The 20708-nt window shown below is 60.1% G+C and overlaps 1 protein-coding gene across 2 annotated transcripts in view; it reads left to right on the top strand.

Moving 5' to 3' along the window:
- Nucleotides 1-808: 808 nt before the first annotated feature.
- SEZ6L (seizure related 6 homolog like) overlaps nt 809-20708 on the top strand; it is a 38163-nt gene continuing 18263 nt past the window's right edge. For both annotated transcript variants that reach the window (XM_086761599.1, XM_086761600.1), the window contains exon 1: nt 809-935. In XM_086761599.1, coding sequence (XP_086617725.1) covers nt 869-935 — 67 coding nt within the window. In that variant the 5' untranslated portion in view covers nt 809-868. The remainder of the gene's footprint in view (nt 936-20708) is intronic.

A 20708-nucleotide genomic window follows, 5' to 3' on the forward strand; every position in this document is an offset into this window, starting at 1 on the left:
GAGCTCTGGTGAGCCCAGAGCCCATCACCCCATCACCCCATCACCCCATCACCTCATCACCTCATCACCCCATCACCCCTTCACCCCATCACCCCAGCGTGGACGGCAGTGACCAGCTCCCTCCCAGCCTGGCGTCGCTGGCTCCAGCAGCAGGACCAGACCCTGGTGCCTCTGCGGTCCCACGGCAGGCGTGGGGCCTGTGTCAGCCCCTCGTTGCACCACTGCCTTATTTACAGCCTGCATTTGGGGGGATCGAGGAGGGGGAAGGGGGGTAAGGCTGGGCTTGAGCTGGGAGGGGCTTGGGGTGCTGAGAGGGGCTGGGGTGCTGAGGGGGTTTGGGATGTGGAGAAGGGCTTCAGGCGATGAGGCGGGGTTGGGGTGATGAGGGGGGGTTGGGATGCAGAGACAGCCTTGGGGTGCTGAGGAGGGTTTGGGATGCTGAGAGGGGCTTCGGGTGCTAGGGGGGGTTTGGGATGCGGAAAGCGGCTCGCGGACGAGGGGCGGGGAGATGATACAAGAAACCGAGTGCAACCCGAGGGAGCGCTGCCCAGGCTGGGGGGCACTGGGGCTCCTGGGGCCGGGGGGAGCCGGGGGAAGAGCACGGGTCGGTGGTGCCGGGGGGAGCCGGGGGGGCCGGGGGAGCCGCGGGCGGGGCCGAGCTCACGGCGCTGTGCGGGGGCCGGGGCTGCCGCCCGCGCCCTCCCCCGCCGCTGGCTCCGCGCCGCTCCGCTCCTCTCCGCCCTCCGCCGCGCCCGCTCCGGCGGCAGCCCCAGCCCCAGCCCCCGCCCCCGGCCCGGCCCCGCTCGGCTCTGCTCGGCTCCGCTGGGCTCGGCTCGGCTCCGCAGGCTCGGCCGGCTGTCGCCGCACCATGCCGGGGCCCCGCGGGCTCTGCCTGCTCGCCCTGCTGCTGGGCAGCCCCGCGGCCCCGCGCCCAGGTAAGCGGGGCGGAGCGGGGCGGAGCGGGGGCTCCCCGGGCACGGCCGCCGCCGGGGCCCTGCGCCTCCCGGCCCGGGGAGGGGTGCAGGCGCTGCCGGGGAGGGGGCACCGGCCGGGCCGGAGGCGGGGAGGGCGATGCAGCCGTGACCGGGGAGGGGGAGGTCGCACCGGGAGGGGGCTGCTGGAACGCACCCCCCTCACCCCCGACCGGGGATCCCCCGCTTCTGCCGCTCCCCACGCCGGGCTGAAACTTCTGGCGTTGCTGGGAGCGCGCGGCACCGGCAGCGGCAGCGGCACCGGCAGCGGCGCCGGCGGCTCAGCACCGCGGAGCGGACAGCTCCCTCCGGCGGGGCCGGGCCGGCCGCGGAGCCGCGTCCGACCGCAACCGGGGCCGTGACCTCCGGGAGCCGCAGGGAGAGCAGCACGGTATCCCCAGACCCCTGTGCCCCAGCCCCCCCATTGTCCCCAGCCCCCGTGTGTCCCACCCCCCGGTGTCCTCAGCCTCCCGCGTCCCCGTCATCCGGTGCCCCCAGCCCCCTCAAGTCCCCGGTCCCCATGTCCCCAACACCTAGTGTCCCACCTCCCAGTGCCCCAGCCTCCCCTATGTCCCCAGCCCCCCATGTCCCCAACTCCCCATGTCCCCAGCGCCCCATGTCCCCAACTCCCCATGTCCCCAGCGCCCCAGTGCCCCCAGCCCCCAGCGCAGGGTCCCTGCCAGCGTTCCTGTCCCGCTGGCTTGGGCAGGCCAGGGACGGCCGTGGGGCGGTGAGTGTTTACCCAGGGGCCGCATGTTCGTTCCACGTGTTTCACGTTTCCACGGAAATCCGCTCCCTCTCCCTTCCCCACCGCCGGGATGACAGACCTAAGAATAGGCTTCGGGACCTGTTCGCGGGTGACTTGACAAAGTCATTTTGAAACTCGCGTGGGGCTTAAAGCTCGCTAAACCGGCGCCCGCTCCTGTGCTCTGGTAACTGGAAGGCTGCGGGGACGAGGCGGCTGGGTTTCGGTGTGCTGCTGGCAGTGGTTACCGGCGCGGATTGAGCAGAGGGAGAGCGGGAGAGGCCAGAGCCTGCCTGCGCTGCAGTGTTTGTGCAGGGCCCGGGAGGCTGACCTCCAGGGCCGGCACTGTGTTTTAGCGGAGATTAGCAGCTCCCCGCGTCAGGAGCACTGTGCAATGCTGCCTGCCTGGCTTCGGGTTCTGTTCTCGTGTCCAGATTGCGTTAAAAGACTTTGGCTTTTCGGTCTGAAACCCGTCTCTGCATACAGAGATTGTATTACAGAGCGTTTCCTTCTTTCCGGGTAACAAAACAGCAATGGGCGTAGATTTCGGCATTTTCTCTCTCACCTGCGTGGGTCCACGTTCTCTGTACGGATGCGCATGCATGTATGAAGGAATCAGATCTGAAGTCTCTGTCCACAAAATTGCTGGCGTCTTGTTCCAGCATCGGAACAAACAGAAAGACCCTTTTCTCCGCTGTGTTACACAAACGCTCTCGTCCAGGCCGCTGGCGATCGCTGCAGGAGACGCGTGCGTGCAGCCACCGTCCCCGTGCCGCCGTGGGGGGGTCTGGGCGAACAAACCGAGCGAGGGAGGGCCCAGTGCGGGGCTTACGGCTGGAGGGCTGCCCCAGTGCCAGCCGCCCCTCCGGAGCACCGGCAGACAGCCCAGCTCCCCGGGGACAGGATTTGGCCCTACAGCAAGCACGATCTGTCATAAATCTCGGAGTGCGAGAACACAGTGTGCCGAGCTCCTCTTCCCTTGGCGGAGGGAGCTGATAAACAGTTGACCCTTTACAGGGTGCGGTGAATTATTGCTGTAGAATCCCAAACCCCCGCACAGGCGGGCTGGGAGCCGGGGGCGAGGCGGCAGCTCTCCTGGTGCTGCGGGGAGGCTGGTCGGTCTGTCTGCGGGAGATCGCAGCCGGGGCCCGGGCTGGCAAGCACGGCGGCTCTCAAACTGCGAGGGGGAGCGGGATCAGATGCTGCGGAGAGACGGTTTGTTGTGCTCCATCTGCCTGCTCCTTCGCTTCGTTCTCTCAAGGAACAACTAATTTCACATGGCTTGCACCGATCGGTTGCTCGGCTGGTGGCTTTTTGGTGCTCTGCTCCTGTGGAGCCGTTCAGACGAGCGGAGAGGGGGTGGGAAAGCCTCTCTCTCCTCTCGGCATCCGCTGACACCCACCCACCAGCACGGAGCGCAGCGGCGGAGCGGGCAGCAGCAGCACGTCCCTGCGCAAGGACCTGTGCCAGGAGCTCTGGGCAGCAGCGTGCGAGGAGCGTGGCTGTCGGCGTGGGGATTCATTTAGCGCTGTGTGAAGGCAGCGTGCACACACGGGGCGTGCGGGCAGGCCGCGTCTGGCTGGCAGCTGTGGGCAGAGAAGGGCAGCTCCACTGCCTGTGCTCCCTGTCCTTCCTGTGCTCCCCGTGCTCCCTTTCTGCCTCTTCTGCCCGTTTTAGCCGTGCTGCCTGTTCTTCCCATTTTGCCCATTCTGCCCGTACCAGTGCTCCCTGCACTACCCAGGCGGGCTTGGGCCGGGACTGGTGCCGGGCAAACCCCAGTGGTCGGGGCCGGCAGGGCTGCAGCCGGACGCCCTGGGATCTCCAGGGTCACTCAGCAGATCCCATGCAGTGGTGGCAAGGCGGTGGTGACGCAGCGGCGGTGCGGTGGCGATGTGGACCGTTGCCACGAGAGGCTGTGATGGGCCCTGCGCCTCCTGAGCAGAGGCGCAGCCCGGGGTGCAGAGCAGCGGGCTCCCCTGAGCGTGGGAGAATTTTTCCAGAAAATCCGGTGTTGTCTGCTGGGAAGGAAAACGGAGCAGGAACTGAGTGAGGGGCTGCGACAAGCGCACAGTGGGCTGGCTGCCGTCGCGGTGCCCGAGCGGTGCTGTCCCCAGCGATGGGGTGACAGGCGGGCTGTGCGGGTGGAGGTAACAAGGAGCGGGATTTGTCCAGTGCAGGGGATCAGAGGCTGTAAATGTCTCCTCTTCCTCCTCTCCTTAGCAGAAAGAACAGGGAAGGTCCATATCAGTAGCAAATGAAATGAATCTCTCAGCCCTCTACTTCTCCCGTATTTTTGCCGTTGTGAATGTATAAAGATGCTGTTTAAAGCACGCGTTTTGTGGACGTTGAAGTGTCCTGAGCGTTTCCCTCTATACATGTTTAACTTCCCCTTCCGTAAGGCTCTGGTACCAGTGTTCGGGGTGAAGAGGCAGCAGTAGGTCAATGAGGCTGAGCATGCACACAGCGTGCCACACAGAGGTCTTGGAAAAGCAAACCACGTGAAAAAGGAAGCGCGGGACGTATCGGTGCATGACCCGTCCCTTGCAGCTCCGGGTCAGGTTCTGCCGGGTCCAGCAATCAGCGGACTGTAAGTCACAGAGGAGGCGGCGCGGACAGAGGTGATGCGGGCGTCAGGAGCGGCCGGGGTGGGGATGGCACGGCCTGCGGGTATTTGGGGTCAGAGCCCCATGTTGAGGCGCTTCGTTATCCTGTTTTGTACAAACAGATATTTTTTTTAAATGAAGTGGGCTCTGTATGATTAAATAACACGCAGCTTTTGATCTAGACTACAGAAATCAGGGTGTTTTACATCCTCTGTCACTGCGACGAGTACAGCCAGCTCCAGTGGGCTTTGGAAAAAAACAGACCAACCTTCCGCGAGCAATCTCAAAGTTATTTACTTGATGCGATTTTATTTTTCAAATATTTGAAAGTGGTTACTGAACAGTAAAATACGCTCCAAGGAAATCCTGTTACAAAACACAGGCTATATTTTAATTAGCGTAACGTGCAGTTACATGGCTGGAGCTGCAGCCCGCCAATAAACGTGTCTGTGGGGAGTTCAGATGGATGTCTGTAGAAAATACAGCGCGAACTCCGGCTTTCCAATTTTCCAGTCCATCAGGATGGATTTGCACTCTTGTCGGGGGGATGAAATTGTGAGTTCAGTGCCGAGATAGCTCTGTGTCTAACCGCTGCGCTGGCCGGGCGCAGGGTGCTCGGCGCGCTGCAGGGGGTTTGGTCCCAGGGACCCAGCAGGTCGGCAGGGGGATCGCCCTGTCCCTCTGGGGCGAGGGGGCACTTTGCATCGCTCTGCCTCAGGGTCCCACGGTTCAGCTGCTGCTCCTGTCTTCCGTGGCTTTCCAGAGCCCTTCCCAAAAGGACCCGCTTCATTTTTCGTGCTGGCGTGCATGTGGGCGATGCCCAGGCCGGCTGCGCGGAGGGGACCCGCGCGATGTGGGTGCCCCAGCTGCTCTCGCTGCAGCCCCACATCCAGCTCAGCGTCCGGGTGCCCACGCCTGGGTGAAGCGACACAGAAACGCTGTGTGGAACGCGGCCCGTTTCCGCGGAGGCGTGGAGGGAAGGCCTCCCTCGTTTCGGAGGCCAGGCTGCCAGGTGCCCGCCGCCTGTCTCGTTTCGCAGCTTGTTAGCAGCCGAGCCGTTACGGGTGCTCTCGTGCAGCCCGCGGGGCGATGCGCTCTACCTGCGCCCTGCTCCGGTGAGGATCTGCCTGCCGCAGCCGGGAGCTCTGGACAGACGGATGCTGGCTCAGGGACCCTCTGCCGCCCAGCCCCAAGCCCGCGCCCTTCGGCTGCTCCCCTGAAGAAATTAGAGGTGCTCAGGCGGGACAGGCTGCTCCCCAAATCCCATCCCCCAGAGCCACCGTGGCATCAGCCGCGCCGCTGGGATGGTGGAGAAGGGGAGTAAATGAACTCCTGATGGTGGCAGAGACCCCCTTGTCGCTCGGCTCTGTTATCGCTCGGGCTTCCCCCAGGATTTCAGAAACCAGAGGAGATCCATGGGGCCGGGCAGCCGGAGGAGCCGACCAGAGCCCGGCGGAAGGGGCAAAGCCGGGAAGCAGCTGGGGGAAGGCGCCTCGAAGCGGAGCGAGGCGATGAGGATTTCTAGCAGAGCCTTTTGCAGAGGCTTGGTAAGCAAGCGCCAGCGTTGCCTGTCTTCGACTTGAACCCGTAGCTGTGGTCCCTGTGGCTGGGGGCCGCTCAAGCAGTGCCAGCTGGTGCCTGTGTCCCAACGGTGCGCCCTGGGAGCCCCGGGACCCCCAAAAATGGCAGTCAGCATGGAACTGCTGGGAAGTTCATAAGTCGGGGGCTGCAGCTGGCGCAGACGGGGCATGCTCCTCCTGCGCGCTCGCCAAGACGCTGTTTCTGGCCCAGGGTAACGCTGTCCCGACTGGGGACCTCCCCTCGCTCGGGGGGGCTACGTTCCCAGGGTGCTGAGAAGCCACGTTCCCCTCTGTTCCTTCTTTCGCTTCTTCAAATTCATGGCCGTAGTGCAGCTGAGGTCCTCACAGCGTGGGCAAAGAGCAGAGCCCCAACTTGGCCATCTTGGGGTTTTTTTTTCCCTTTTTTCCTTCCCTGGGGAGAGGCCAGAACAGCAGCTGGCCAAAAGGGACCGAGCGCTGGCTGAACCCGGAGCTTTCCCGCTGCACAGCAAGGGAGCTCTGCCTGCGTTCCCCAGGTCTGCGTTGTGCAGGGACAGGCACAGCTTTGTCCGGATCCCTCTCCCTTTTCCCAACCCCAGGATCTCATCTCCTGCAGCGGAAGGCATTCAGCCCCTGGAGACCCCGAGCAATGTCCCCGAGGGCAGGGCCAGGGGATCGGCGTCCCGGCTGGTGGGGGCGAGGGGTGCGGAAAGGGAAAGGGCTTCAGCACCCCGGGACAGACGGCTGCCGCGGGAAGGTGCAAGGAAACCTCGCGCACCGAAAGGCAGGCTCCTGGCAGCAGCGGGGAGGGAGCCTACGAGCAGCCTGGCTAAACCCAGCTCTGGAGGTGCGGTTCCAAACGCCAAGCTTCCGTCTGGGAAGGAAGTCTGGTGCCAAATGCAAAGGCATCCAAAAATTCAAGTGTGACAGAAGGAATATCTGTGGGACTGATCCCGTAGTGCCATCCGCTCAGCAAAAAGGATTTTCACCTCGCCGTCCGTCTCACCATCTCGCGCGCTTGGGCGTTACGTGTCAAGGGAAGGACCCGGCGGCACCCGGAGCCATGCTTGGGAGAGGTGGCTCTGCAGGGGCGACCCCGGATAAGGGACAGCAAGCGTGCTCCCCAGGGCTGGGGACAGCAAATTGGTCTGAGCACTCAGGTGCTAACGACACAGGAATAACGTGGGGGGAGTGAGGGAACGTTCTGGAAAGTGGCCAGCTCGAGGAGAGTTCAGAGCTGGTCGGGACGGCTGAAAATACCTAAAATTCAAGAGAGAATCTCCATCTGACTTTAGGGTGCATTAATGGAGCCTGCCAACATTTTGTGGATGAGATCCTTCGTGTCGGGTAGATGGGTGGCTGGGGGACAATAGTAGGGGACATCACTGATATTTCTCCCGCCGCCCCCCCACAGCTCTTCCCCCAACGACGGGGCTGCGTGGCAACACGCAGGAACCGAGCTGGCCTCTTCTGATGATGATTTAAACGCAATTTCAGTAAACATCCGGCTATTCCTGACAGTCCTAAACTTCCATGTGCAAAGATGCCAAGCTCCGGCGCAGAGGAGACGGATCCTGGGGCGACGCTGCCCAAAGCGGCCACCCGCCTGCAAAGCCGCCCCAAACCCAGCACCCCGAGACGCGGAAACCCTGCTTCCCAGAGCACACGGCTCCCATCCCGCGACTTGCTTCCCTTCGCCCCTTGCCATCCATCCAGCTTACTCATGTACCGGTTTTTAAATTGCTGTTGGACACCGTATTTACATAAATATGTGAGCCAATGAGGTTTAAAACCTTGGTGAGCTCTAAATGGTGTATTAGGTTTTGGAAAGAGGATTTTTATCAATTTACCGAGAGTACAAATCAACAGAGCAGAATTTACAAACCCATCAAAAAGCGAGGTGACAGTCTGGAATTAATCCTCCGCCCGAGGCACACGATGTACCTCCACAAACATCTCCCAGCATAAATATATTTGAGAAATAGCGGAGGAAAATGTAACTTCTAATGCCTTTGTACGCTGCCAGTGGAACGGCTGCAGTGGCGCGGGGAGATGAATGGAGCTAATGTCACCGGGAAGGTGCCGCCGCGTCCCGCTTTATTTTTATCCAAGACTCAGTCCCCAGCCTGCGATGAAATATTTCAATTCGTCTTTGTGCCAGAGTTTCCCCAAAAGGAAATTTCCCCAATTCCCTTTTTTTCCTCCTCCATTCTTTTCAAAGAAATTCAACTTGGTTTCTCAGCACACGCACCCGCTCGGAGCAGCACCAGAGCCGGTGTGTCACGGGGGGCTGGTGGGTGCCCCCAGGCCTGGCTGGTGTTGGTGGCCAGCTGTGGCTCCGGGCCAGCGGCTGGCACTGGCCAGGGCCATCCCTGCACGGATCAGTGCCAGGGTCAGGGTGTTCCCAGCAGGAACGCATCGAGGTTTCCTTGGAGCTCCTTGGGAAAGGTGGGGAGGGAAGGGTGCAGCAGAACGGGGGCCCTTGCAGCGGCACCGGGAAGGGCCAGCCTGCTCCCCCAGAGGCAAACCTTTTCAGTTTTGCCACTGCAAAATGTCTTTTACAACATCCACCTCGGGATGCGTTTTCCATTCCTCCAGCTGGGGCTCATCCGGAGCCCCCACGGTGGAAGACAAGCGCGGGTGCGGCAGTGGCATCGCTGTGGCTGCGGTCCCGGGCGGAAGCCACCACGTCCCCTCGCTAGAACCCGACGGCGCAGCCTCAACGGCTCTGCCAGGCATCAGCGCCTGCGCCCATCTTCTACCAGGCTGCTCCTGCTCTTGCTGTGCCCAAAACTTGCCCAGAGCAAAGGTTTCGGGGCTCCACGCGCCCACCAGCCTGCACCGTGGGCAGAGCCATTTCGGGGCTGGGGGGCGCAGGGCACGGGCGCAGCGCCTCTGGCTTCGCGGTGCCAAGCACCCGGCTGTGCCGGCGGGATGCAACGCAGGGCGATCGCAACTCGTTATCGCTCGTTGGTACGGTGTCACCCAACCGCACAGGCTGAATCGAGTCACGGCAAACAGTGTCTCCTCGGGTGACTCAGGCTGTCCGCGCTGCCTTCCACAGGCAAGGGCTGAATTCTTTCCACGTTTCTGCTCCGCCTGCACCGAACTGGCTTCACAAGCAAAGCCTTTTTTTAATTACACAGCATTGCATCTTTGACCCAAACGAGAAGCCTGAACAAATAGCAAAGGCAGCGGTCTGCTCACGTTCAGGACTACAAACCCAGAGTTGGAGTTATCTCTGAAAAAGGCACTCAGCTCTGAAAAATTCCTCTCTAAGCCCTCCAAGCACCATTCCCAGCTGGAGTCTGGAGCATTCGCTTCTGAAAAACGCACCTTACAAGTTTATGCTGAACCTGCTGCTGCTTTTCCTGCTCCCGTGGAGTAGGCTGTTGCGTTCCTCTTGAGCAACCACCCCAAACCCCCGGCCCCACCAACACCGCTATGGGCTACGCCACACCTCGCCGGCTCCTGATGCACCCGCAGAGACAGGCGGGGGATGGGACCGCCATTCCGGGCGGAGCGGTGCCCAGGGGGGCGCCGAGCCCTGGGGAGGACGGTGGGGTCGGAGCCTTGGACGCCCCGCGGCAGCTGCCCTCCCTCCGTGCCAGCTCCGAGCGGGACCGTCCCCGCATGGGGACAGCCCCAGACCCTTCAGCAGCTCCTGGTCCTTCCCTGAACATTCGATACTGCACGTCGAAAAGGCAATCCTTAAAACCAGGTGTATTTCTTAGAGATGCCTATTTTAATCATACCGCACTGCTGTCAAAAATACCTTGAAAATTACGATTGCCCTGTAGGAACATAAACAATAGCAGCAGTAGAAAAAAACCTTGTCCGAGCCAGATGACACACTGTTTTTTATAATTTGCTGATTCGTTACCTGCTGGGAAGAACAGAGTCGGGTACTTTCTCACTGCATTGCCCCATCAGCAGGGTGCGTCAGAAATAATAATATCGCCAGGAACCGTGCGCAGGCACAGCAAACGCCGTGCGCCTTTCACGGGAACGTGTGAGGAACATCTGACGCAGCCCCCTCGCTGCCCGCCGGTTCAAACACCGCAGCGGCTCTGGAGAGGCGTGCGGCATGCCGCTCCTCCCCGAGCCCCAGCAGCGCGGCCCAACGCTGCCACAGCCGCTTTGTGGGAGCCGAAAAGCCGCAAACCGCCCCATGGCACCCACCCGGGGGTAGGACGAGCCTCAAGGGTCAGCATTTCGGGGCTTTCTCATTCAACTCCATCCAGCTGTGATCAGTGAACAGAACAGGCGACTGTTTACATATCGGTGTTTTCAGATTTTTCTGTTTAAGGAGTTCTTGGTGGCACAGGAAGGAGACGTTGCCAAGTCCTGTAAAAAGGAGATGTTCCCGTGCCCCGCTTCCGCACCCCCGTGCCGTCTCTCCGGGCAGAGGGGCACAGCCCACCTCACCCAGGCTCTGTGTGGGCACAGGGGAAACCGAGGCATCCCCACGCCGGGCAGGATGCCCCGAGGTGGGTGGCACAGGGGCGTAGCAGCATGTTACCTCCGGCGAGCATCCGCTGCGGGTGGTGATGGGAGAGGCAGAGACGCGGGCGGCGCTGCTTGCCGCCATCCAGCCAGAGGACCAAGTCCTCTTTGCTTGGTTAGGACACACTTTTAGCCGTCTGCTTCTCTGTCTCGGGGAAATACGGGGGTTTCCTGGGTGCTGCAGCAGCACTGGGAGCAGGGGACCGGGCGCCTTGTCGGGTTAGTTGGCTGGGCGCAGCAGCCGTGCCGCCGTCACCGCCTCAGCAGCCCTCCTGCGTTCTCAACAAAGGGCCCGGCATCTTGGTTCCCGATGTACTTGCACCGCACAAAGACTGTCATTAGCCTTTCTGATATAATTAAGATCCATCAAAAGGAATAATAGAGCAGAGGTCAAGGGAGGCTGTTACTTCCCTGCAGAACAAGGGGCTGCTTTCGTCAGAAATTACAGGGAGCCAGCTTAATTGTTCTAAATTTCAGAAATTATGAACGTGCCTGATAATCACAAGGAGGGACCTGAGAGAGGCTTTGTCTTGGAGCACGCGCTGCCCGGCCCCGCAGAGAGCTCTCACCGTTTCTGGGGTCTGCTGGGTCCTGCCACCGGCACCGGGCTGGTGGGGAGCAATCCGTGCGGGGGATGCAGGGGACCGGGCACGGCTGGGGGCTGCACTGAAGGTGCTGCTGCCGCTCGCCATGCGGGAGGACCGTGCTTCTCTCCTGCCATGAAAATATATTTGCTATCTGTATTAATTAAACTAAAGTGCGGCGGCTCATCGTTAGGCTCTGTGGGAGAAGCCGTGCGTAGGTTATCATCATCCAGCCCGACGTAGCGCAGAAATGGAATTAGTTCTGCCAGGCCATCTTTAAAACACAAATCACCGATGACTGATACAGCTGACAATTAATTATACAAAACCCAGTGTCACTGCAGACGAAACGAGGGCTGAGAGGAGCAGTAGCAGCCCTGCTGCCCCGCAATGACGGACCCAGGGTGGGGACTGGGACAGGGTGCGGCAGTGAAGTCTGTGCCAGCCCCGAGCTCCTGCTCTGCCCTCAGCAGGACACACTGGCTTTGTGGAGAAAAATTAAAAAAAAAAAAAAAAGAAATTACATTTCTTCAGCCAAATCTTCCCTAGAAACAGTCTCCTTTCTGAAGAAGTAAGCCAGCACGGCGCAGTGGTGCATCCCGCAACACGGCAGGGCTGGACGCGCGGTGACGTGCTGGGCGCTGCGGTCCTGTACAGAGCGGCGCAGCGGGCTGTGCCGGCTGACCCGAGGGAACAGCAGCGCTGCCAAACCCCAAATTGTTTTGACATAACGAGGATCCAGCGGCCGAGGTGCGGTTTATTACTTTCTTTAGAGGGAAAACACTAAGTAGTGGGGGAGGTGACCAGCTGACAAACCGCATCACGTCTGCCTGGCCATGTGCCGGGACGTTAAATGGCGTTTGGGAGCAGCGCCTGTCCTGTCCCTCGCCCGCGTGTGGTTTCGAGCCGCGATCGCTCCATGTGCCGGAGCGCGCTGGGCTAGCGGCCGGCTCGGGAACGGGGAGCACCGGGCTTTGCCCTCGTTACCGACAGCCTCGGCAGCACAGGCCGTCCTCAAAATCGATGGAGTCCAATAAGCACAATAACCACAGGCGTCAGTAACCCAGCGCTTTCCCTGCCCGCCTGGCTGCTGGCAGCGGGAACGCGCACAGTCTGTCAGGAATCGTTAGGCGCCAGAGTGGCATCGTTTCAGAGGAGTATGGCCGGGTCTTTTCAAGGGCACTACACAGCGGCAGGCAGCGGATGGGCAGGTTTCTGCGCAGCCTCTGTGAGGGCAGAAAACATGAAGAAAAGCATTGCTTGGGGGAGAAACGGGCCACGCGTAGGAGCCGGGGGATGCAAGGGACGAAGGCACAGCCTGGGGTACGAGGAACCCTCAGCCCTGTGTGAGGCACCTCTGTGCCCCAGGAAGACAGCTAGGACCCAGTGCGCTTCAAATCCCACATGGAGATGCCCCAGGGCATCTTTTGGGGTACCCTCCCAAAAATACATGCTTTTGGGATACTGTTGGAAAAACCCACGGAAGGCCAGCGGGCACGGGCAGCGGCGGTGCCTGGCGCGAGGGGAGGCAGCGATCCAACCCCGCGGCGCTGCCGTGGGCGCTCTCACAGGAGCCTGGAGCGGGGCCGCGCTGCGATTCCTCTTACATCTTGCGAAAGAAACATAAAGCGTTGCCAGACAGATTTGGCAAAAGGCCACTCAGCCCTATGCTGTGCCTTGCCGGCGACGCAGGAGCTGCACCATTAGCTCTGGGGGAAACCAAACCTTCCGGCCCCCCAGCCCGAGGAGCACGGGCAGCGATGCTGCGGCACGAGCCCTGGGCTGTTCTGCTCACCGGGATCTCTGGCGTTATATTGTCATTCCTTATTTCCCACTCTGAGTGGAAGTCAAATCAAACCAAGCCAGGAACACGCTCCAGACAGGTGGAACAGCATGAGGGGGTTTTGGAGCGTCGGGTAGTCCGTGGATGTGACTGCCTGGAAGGGAGAGTATCAACGATTTATAGCCAGGCAGAGAAACACTCATCTATCATAATTAGGCTAAACCTCGTCTTTCCAGATGTTTTGTGGCTGTGTGTCTTGCAGTTGTTTCCTAGCCGTCCCCAGGCACAGGGAGTTTTAACTAAACCCAGCAGATGACAGCTTGTGCGGTTCTGGTGTGGGTGGGACGCCCGGGCTGGCCCCTGGCCTGGCCCCTGTCCTGGCCAAGGTGGGGACAGCTGGGAACGCAAGCGTGTCAGCACGGAGGGATGCTGTTCGGAGCCTGCAGAGCCCCTGGTTGACACGGCAAGGGATGCTCCCAGTGCCTGGGGACACCAGCGCCTTGGGGAGCGGTGCCAGGGGCATGGCTCGCCTGGCCGTGGCGTTCTGACCGCCTCAGCCCCCACAGCATCGCTGGCACAGGCTGCCTGGAGAAGTGGTGGATGCCCCATCCCTGAAAACGTTCAAGGCCAGGTTGGCCGGGGCTCTGAGCAACCTGATCTGGTTGGAGATGTCCCTGCTCCTGGCAGGGGGTTGGGCTGGACGGGCTTTAATGCTCCCTTCCCACCCAAACCATTCTGGGATTCTACAACTGTGGCATGAGCTGCGTTTCACGGGGCCAACCTGCTCCCAAAGAGTTAATTGTAGCACTCACTTCTCAAGATCTGCTCCGCTGCGTCTTAACAGTGATGGGAGATTAATTATTTCAGTCTCAGATAGCTGACTAGAATGGGCTTTCTGTATCTAAATATACTCTCTCTTTAGGAACCCATTTAATTTTATACCCTGATATAGATGACTAGGCTGGATGATTGGTTGAGAGAGAAGGAGCTTCTCTTCCCCCAGTTCAATTTGTAGCCTGAAAAGCTGCCAAAATACTCCAGTTGTTCTCCCCGGGCAGGCCCTGAGGAACGAGCGGGATGCCCATGGAGCCCAGAAGAGCCGCGGGGTGGGTTTGCCGTCTCTCCTTTGTCCTCGCAATGAGCGCCTCCAGAGCGGGGATGCCAGGGGGACGGGAGGGAGCAGGGGCACAGCAGGCACCCCTCCAGGCTGTCTCTGTCTGGGCCAGCCGAGGGGTGCATCCAGCCAAGGTTGGAGGTTTGGCACTGGGGAATTTACCAGGAAGACAAGAAAACTCTACAGGAAGCTTTCTATTTGCACCTAGTGAAGCTCAGGCCCCCCCAAAAAAAATTAATTACTCCTTGAAAGCACCCTGCTAATTCATTTCAGACAGGCCTATCTGCCCGTAACAAGGCAGAGACCATTTCTATCTCACACTTGAAATTATTAAAGAGCGCCATGAACTTAAATTAGCATCTGCATCAAAGCTCCGCTGTCTCCCATGGCTTTGGTCCCCTGCTCTGTGGTCCCCCCCAAGCCCGCGCATTGCTGCAGAAGGACCAGGATAATTAATCACACCCATCAGCTGGTGAGGCGGTGGCAGTACCGGACCAGGACAAGTCAGCATGCATCAGGTCGTATTGTTTCCACACCGTAAATCTCTTTATTCCTCTGTAATTGGATGAGCCTCTTTAATTCCTCTTCCTTGTTAGCTGCCGCTGCAGCAGAGCAGGGACCCGATCCCTTTGGGAAGGAGCTGGGCATTTCCCAGCTTGGGCCGGTTCATCCCTGGGGAGAGTGGGATCTACGGGGGAATGCTGGGGGGCGAGGGGTGCCGTGGTACCAGTGCTTGGGGCGCAGCAGGGCTGGGGCAGCACGGGGGCATGCAGACCCCCAGGGAGCAGCTCCAGGATCTGTGGGTCCCCCCAAAGCCGCAGGAGCTGCGGGTGCCCGCACGGAGCTGGCATGACCAAAACAAATGCCTGAGAGTCAAAGTCTCATCGATTCCGGCTCCGCGAAGCGGCAGTGGGGAGGAAAATCCATTTTCCTTGTAGCTTGGAGAAGGGTGTGATTTCCAGGCATTGTCAGGCCGCTGCGGATCGTTAGAGCAGTTACAAGCTGTTCTGGATGGAGCGGGAGAGGTTTGCAAGTTTAATTCCCGTATTCCTGGCGGTGTCCTTGCTCCCGAGCAAAGCGAGTCAGGACAAGTGGCACAGATTCGCCACTACAGCGGGATTTTAAGGGGCGTTTCATTGTCGGAACATCACCCCTGCCTGCAGGCAGTCCCCGCTGCAAAGCCGCAACCCACTGCTCCCACCACGACCAGAAACCCCTCGCCCATGGCCAATCCACGGGGCTTTCCCACCTGTCTGAGCCCAGAGCGTGGGCACGGGCACCCGCTGCCACCCAGGGCCGGGTCCCAGCCCGGTGTCCCCTGCCGATGCGGGCGGGTTTGCTGCTGGGCAGCGGGGAGGAGAGCCCGGTCCTTCCCGGCCCCGGGCTGGGCACTCCTGCCAGCATCCTTGCCCTGTAATGAGGGGTTTCCATGGCAACCTTGTTTGAGCGTTGCTGGTGACACAGATGTAAATTTTGAAATGAAATATTCAGACCACAGCCCCACGAGCATAAACAAACCCCTGCGCATGGCCAATTTAACAGCATTTTAAAGCTGTTTGGGAGCTCCCCAGGGCCCCAGGAGGCTCTGCGGCATTCGGAAACTCGTGGAAACAGGAGAAGCGCCCTGACCGCGTCCTGCCCCGGCACCCAGCGCAGGATCAAATCGGCAAGGAGAGGTGCCCATCATAGCCTGCGCTGCAGAGCCCGCAGCACGCGGGGACCGTGCAGGAGCAGCATCCTGGTGCCCATGGGAACCAGACACAGATGGGTCCCGAAGCTCCGTGACCTCTGCTGCAGCCTCCTCCCAAGCAGAGCCCGAGCATCCCTGTCCTTCCGGATTGCCCGCTGGTTGATTGCTCTGTGGGACGGCCACGGCGAGGACACGCTGGCCGGCTCCACCCATCCATGCTACTGGTTTATTTGCTTACGGGTTCAGCAGGCAGGGTGCTGTTGAGGAAAACTTTTTTCCATTGGAAAAAAAACCTTAATTTGCTGAAATTGTGGCTGCAGGAAAGAGCGGGTTCCAAATTCCCGGTTTGGGGACAGGCGGCCGTCGCGGCGCTATTGGGCTGTGTTGATGTTTTGAACATGACAGACTGTTTTGATTTGGGTTTTTCTGCTTTTCAAGGCTTAAGGCAAAAATCTTTTGAAATCTGGAACCAAACCAGAGCATCTCCAATCCATCACACCGGAGTGTTTTGACAGACCCAACCTGCTATTTTTTCCGATCCCTGGTTCACACTCAAACCCTTTATATTTTCCTCCCTGACGGTACAATTTGTACGGCGCGTGCTGGAGGTCGGCATGGGACGGACGTCCCACAGGAGTGCAATGTACACGAGGCCCCGCTACCTCTTTCCACCTGTGCGACCGTTGATGTGGGGTTGCACCAGAGACTGACTTCAGCACTGCTCGTTTATCCAAGAGCTGGGTCAGCCTCATACGAACACGCAAGAGGAATTTCAGATCTAATTGGCAACGCTCAGCTTCCTGAGCTGCCGTGGTGTGCAGAGGGCTGGGGTGGTGGGCAGCAGGGGAGCCAGGTCACAGGCCCGCATGCCCGGCAGTGCCAGCTCCGCTCTCCCAACCAGGAGCCCTGTGCAAGCGTCCGCATCTCCCCATGCGCACGCAATCCGGTTTCCCCCATTGTGGCAAAACCCCCATCGACCTGGCAGGAATCAGGAATTCTGGGGGTTCAGCCTGCTCCTTCACCTGCTCGCACACCATCGTGGGCTTTGGATTACCCCTCCACCTGCACGCGCTGCCGGCTTCGAGGAGATAAGGAAAGAAGCCCTTATCTTTGGGAAGGCAGATTCGGACCGATCAAAGCAGCTATGGCATCCTGACAGCACTGGCCACAGCAGAAGCCGCTGGGCTCCTTCACCGACGGCAGAATTGGCGCAGAAGAGGCTTTGGCGGGCGGCTGCTATGCAGTGACCCCAGTGCAAGCGCCAGCCGGGGCATCCCGGGGCTCGCCCAGCTCCGGGACACCCGCCCGAGCTGCCTGACCTCGGCATTTTTCTCTCCCAAGCCCACGAGCTGCAGCTCCAGAGCACATCCTTCACACGAGACAAGCAGTGCCAGCCGGTGCGCGGCAGCAGTTATACTCATTACCGCTATTGATTGCCCCGTTTCACCTGCCGATGGAGCCCGCGACAAGGCTGAGATGAACCACCCGCTGGGGTTCATCGCTCTGCCCAGTCCCCTTTCCTCACCACCCCGGTCCCCACCGTGCCATCCATCTCACCCTTCAGAGAACCTCATTCAAGGAGGGGAACACCATAAAAAAAATTGAACTACGCTCTGCAGATAAATCAAGGCAGCCTCTTTGTAACAGAAAGCTCATTGCACATCCTCAGCTGGCCTGGAGGAGCAGCTCTGCCAGCACAGAGCATCCCTGTGCTGGGCTCTCCGTGCCAGGGCAGCGCTGTGGACCATTCCCAGGCACCCACCCCCAGAGAGCCCCCTCCCCAGCCGCCCCCTCACCTGGCCTCACGGGCGCACAAGGCTGGCGGTCCTCACGGGCATCGCTGGGGCCAGGCACCACAGCATCTCCCTGCTCCCGGGCAGCCGGCACACCCCACCGGGGCAAGGGGGGCTGTGCCAAGGCACAGCGAATCTCCACAGCAGTATCTCCAACTTAGAGAAAACCTTGCAGCTCCCTGCAGAGTGAGCTGAGCCTGCAACCCTGCCCTTATGAAGCCCTACTCAAGCCAAGCCTATCCACCTGGGCCTGGCTTTATTGCAGAGTGGGGCCAGCTGCTCCCATGGACGCGTAAAAAGGGGGTTTGTTCCCAAGAGTGGGGCACCCCCTGAGCTGGCATAGGGCTGGGGAGTCCCAGTCCCGGCCCCGGCTCAGGTGAGACCCCGGCAGCAGAGGCAGCTCTAGGCGGGATTAGCTGATCCCAGCACGCTGTCAATCCGCCTAAGCCCGTCACACAGGCAGAGCGTGGGGGCTGAACACGGCCGTTAATAGCATCCGTATAAGCTTCTCAGGGTTTCTGGTGTAATCAGATTGCTAAAACCTTCAGGCCGGTAACTACCCAACTCGAGCAATCACGCCGCCGTCCCCCCGCAGCCTGGGAGCGCGTGCTGGCAGCGATAGCATCGGTGTTGGTAATGGGAGCCGACGATACGGCTACTCACGGTTTAGCTCTTTCAGGAGCACAGCGGCGAAATGAGTGCTCTGTAATTATTTCAGCATCCTTTTATCAATCATTTGCAGTTCTCTAATTCCTCTAAGCCCCTCTGGCTGAGGTATCGGCAGCAATCGGATTCGCCCGGCTCTCTCCCGCTGCGGCACCTCTGGAGCAGTGCACGCGTGCCTGCCATTGCCGGCTGCGGGACGGGGTCCCGAACCCCCGGCTGGGGCTGCGGTGGGACCCGGGGAGGCCGCGGTGGGTGGGCAAGCTGCTTTTTGAGAGGGAACGCTAAAAATCCGATTTCACTGTCATGGAGAACAAGAGCTGATAGCGCATGAAATTGTGGCAAAGGGAGAGCTTGAGCTCACGTTTAATTAGTTTTCTTTCGTTAGCCTGGCCGTGCAATCTCATTCACTCCTCTGCAGAATACATTGCAGCTTGTTCAGTAAACGCACCTGGGCCGTCACAGCAAATTCCAGACTGCAACCCAAAATCTGTGGCTGCGTGCACACGCATCGCGGACAATGAGCAGATTTAGTTCTGAGCAGCGGGAAAGAGCGAGATAAAACTGTCCTAAATGGCGAGAAATAGGCTGTTCGCACCTGAGAAAATATTGCCAGAGCAATCAGTTGTCCTTTGTATGGGCAGAAGGATTGCACGGGTAACAGAGCTACATTGGGGTCGTTAGCGTTCCTCGCTGATAGCAATTTCAGAGGCGTCGGTGCTCGTTTATATGCATTTAAGGATGCATTTGGTGCCACAGGCCCTCGTGAGCAGCTGATGGTGCCCTGCGAGTCCCCAGGTCAGCGCTGGGTCTGGGCGAGGGGACCCCCTTGGCAGCCCCTGTTCCTCCTGCCCCGCTGCCCCCTGAGACCCCCACGCCATCGCCCCAGCCCCAGGGACCAGAGCTATGTCCCTGCTGCCGGCGCGCAGCCCGCACGCTCCCACGCACGGCACGCCGCGTTCGGCGCCCGTGCCCTGCAGAGGAGAGCGCGCTTCCGACGCCGGCTAAGTATAAATCCTGGGGGAGTGAAAGCTGGTTGGAGACGTCCTCCCCGGAGCTGAGCTTCCTCCTTTGGTGTTTACGCGCCGGTATCTAGGCAGATCCCAGAATAGACCTGAAGACGAGCTGCCATTTCGCGTTAAGGTCGCTTGTGCTCCAAACCGTCCCGGACGTTTCTGCCCCATCTCACAGAAGCAGCCGCCCGCGCCAGCGCGGCTGGGCAGAGCGCAGTGCTCCGGGTGCCGTGCCGTGTCCCGGGAAGCAGGGGCTGTGGGGCCGCCTGCAAGGCTTTCATGGATTTAGGGAAGCCTTTCCCATCTGGAACTGCTTGCGGAGTGCTCCTGGTCAAGATAGGAGACAAACCCCGCGTACGTTGTGATAGCATTCCCTTCCTCCAGAGCTGGTTTAGGTTAGATCAAGGTCAAGCGTGGTCATTTCTCTTCCGCCAGCTCAGCATCTCTGGATCGATCGCATGCGCAGAACAGGATGGATTTTGGCAGCCAAGAAGGGTCCTGTTCGCCTGCCCTGGCCCCCGGGGTGTGGAAAGTATCTTACCAAAGTCCACCCTTACCCTAAACATCAAACATGGAACCCAACTGCAATCCTTCCTCGAGGATGAGGATGTTCCAGTCTGCTTCACCTGCCCTCTGCTTTTCCCAAAGCCTTGCTCACCCCGGAGAGGCCGTGGGTGGGGGAACGCGCTTCTGCGGGCAGCGGCACCCCCTCTGTGTGTGGGGAGGGAAGACCTGGTGGGTCCCCTTCCGAGACGGGCACAGGGAAAGGAGTGAGGGAAAGGCAGCCGAGCAGGGAGGGGAGCAGGCACCGCGATACGCCGGGGCCAGGGTGGGTGCCAGCGCCGCACCGACACGCGTGGGGTGGGACCGGGGTCTGGTGTCCTACAGCTCACAGACGTGCTGGAGTGGAGCTCCACTTTAGAAGCGGCCAAGATCCTTCATCATTTCTCTTTCTGGTGATGGGAATATGTCCTTATTAACCACCGACGCCAGGGCCCCCCGTGCCTCCACCTCCCCGCCCCAGCCTGCCTGCATTCGCCGCCCTGAAGCGCGCATTTGCCCTTTACAGACTGCAGCGTGTTAAGTATCTCATTACGGAGTCGCTGTACAGAGTGTTTTATTTCATGCTTTGTTAAGGACAGGATCGTTTAAATGCATCCTGGCAAAGGACCTAATAAGAAATTAGTCAACTTTCTGAAAGCATAAAATATGGTTTAATGGCAACATCCGTTAAGAATTAGAGTTCACATGACAAATAGCCCGGGGATGCTGTCTGCTCTTTCTGGTAACGCGCCGGTTTTAAGGACTCGGGTTCCTGCAGGAACACCTCGGCTGTCCCACTGTGAGCCGATGTCCCACCATGTCCCGCTGTGTCCCGCCACCCAGCGAGCCCCCTCCCCTCGCCTCCCGGGGCCGTGCCACCTCCTCCTTGTCTGGCAGCCCCATCATCTCCCGTGATTGAGAAACTGGTTTGCTGCAGAGCACTAAACCGATGAGCTGAGCCGTGGCCAGACCGGTGGCAGTGGGAGAGCAGTCACCACGCCAGTCACCCGTCCTGGGCTTGGGCTGGGAGAGGAGGCTTGAAGCATGCGAGAGCCCTGCAAAACTTGTCAAGGAAGGAAAGTTGATGCTGGCACTGCCTTGGGGACCCGTTACCCCCCCCCCCCACCCCGTCACCCCACAG

The sequence above is a fragment of the Chlamydotis macqueenii genome, chromosome 17, assembly GCF_036417535.1.
Source record: "Chlamydotis macqueenii isolate bChlMac1 chromosome 17, bChlMac1.mat, whole genome shotgun sequence".
Lineage (NCBI taxonomy): Eukaryota > Metazoa > Chordata > Aves > Otidiformes > Otididae > Chlamydotis > Chlamydotis macqueenii.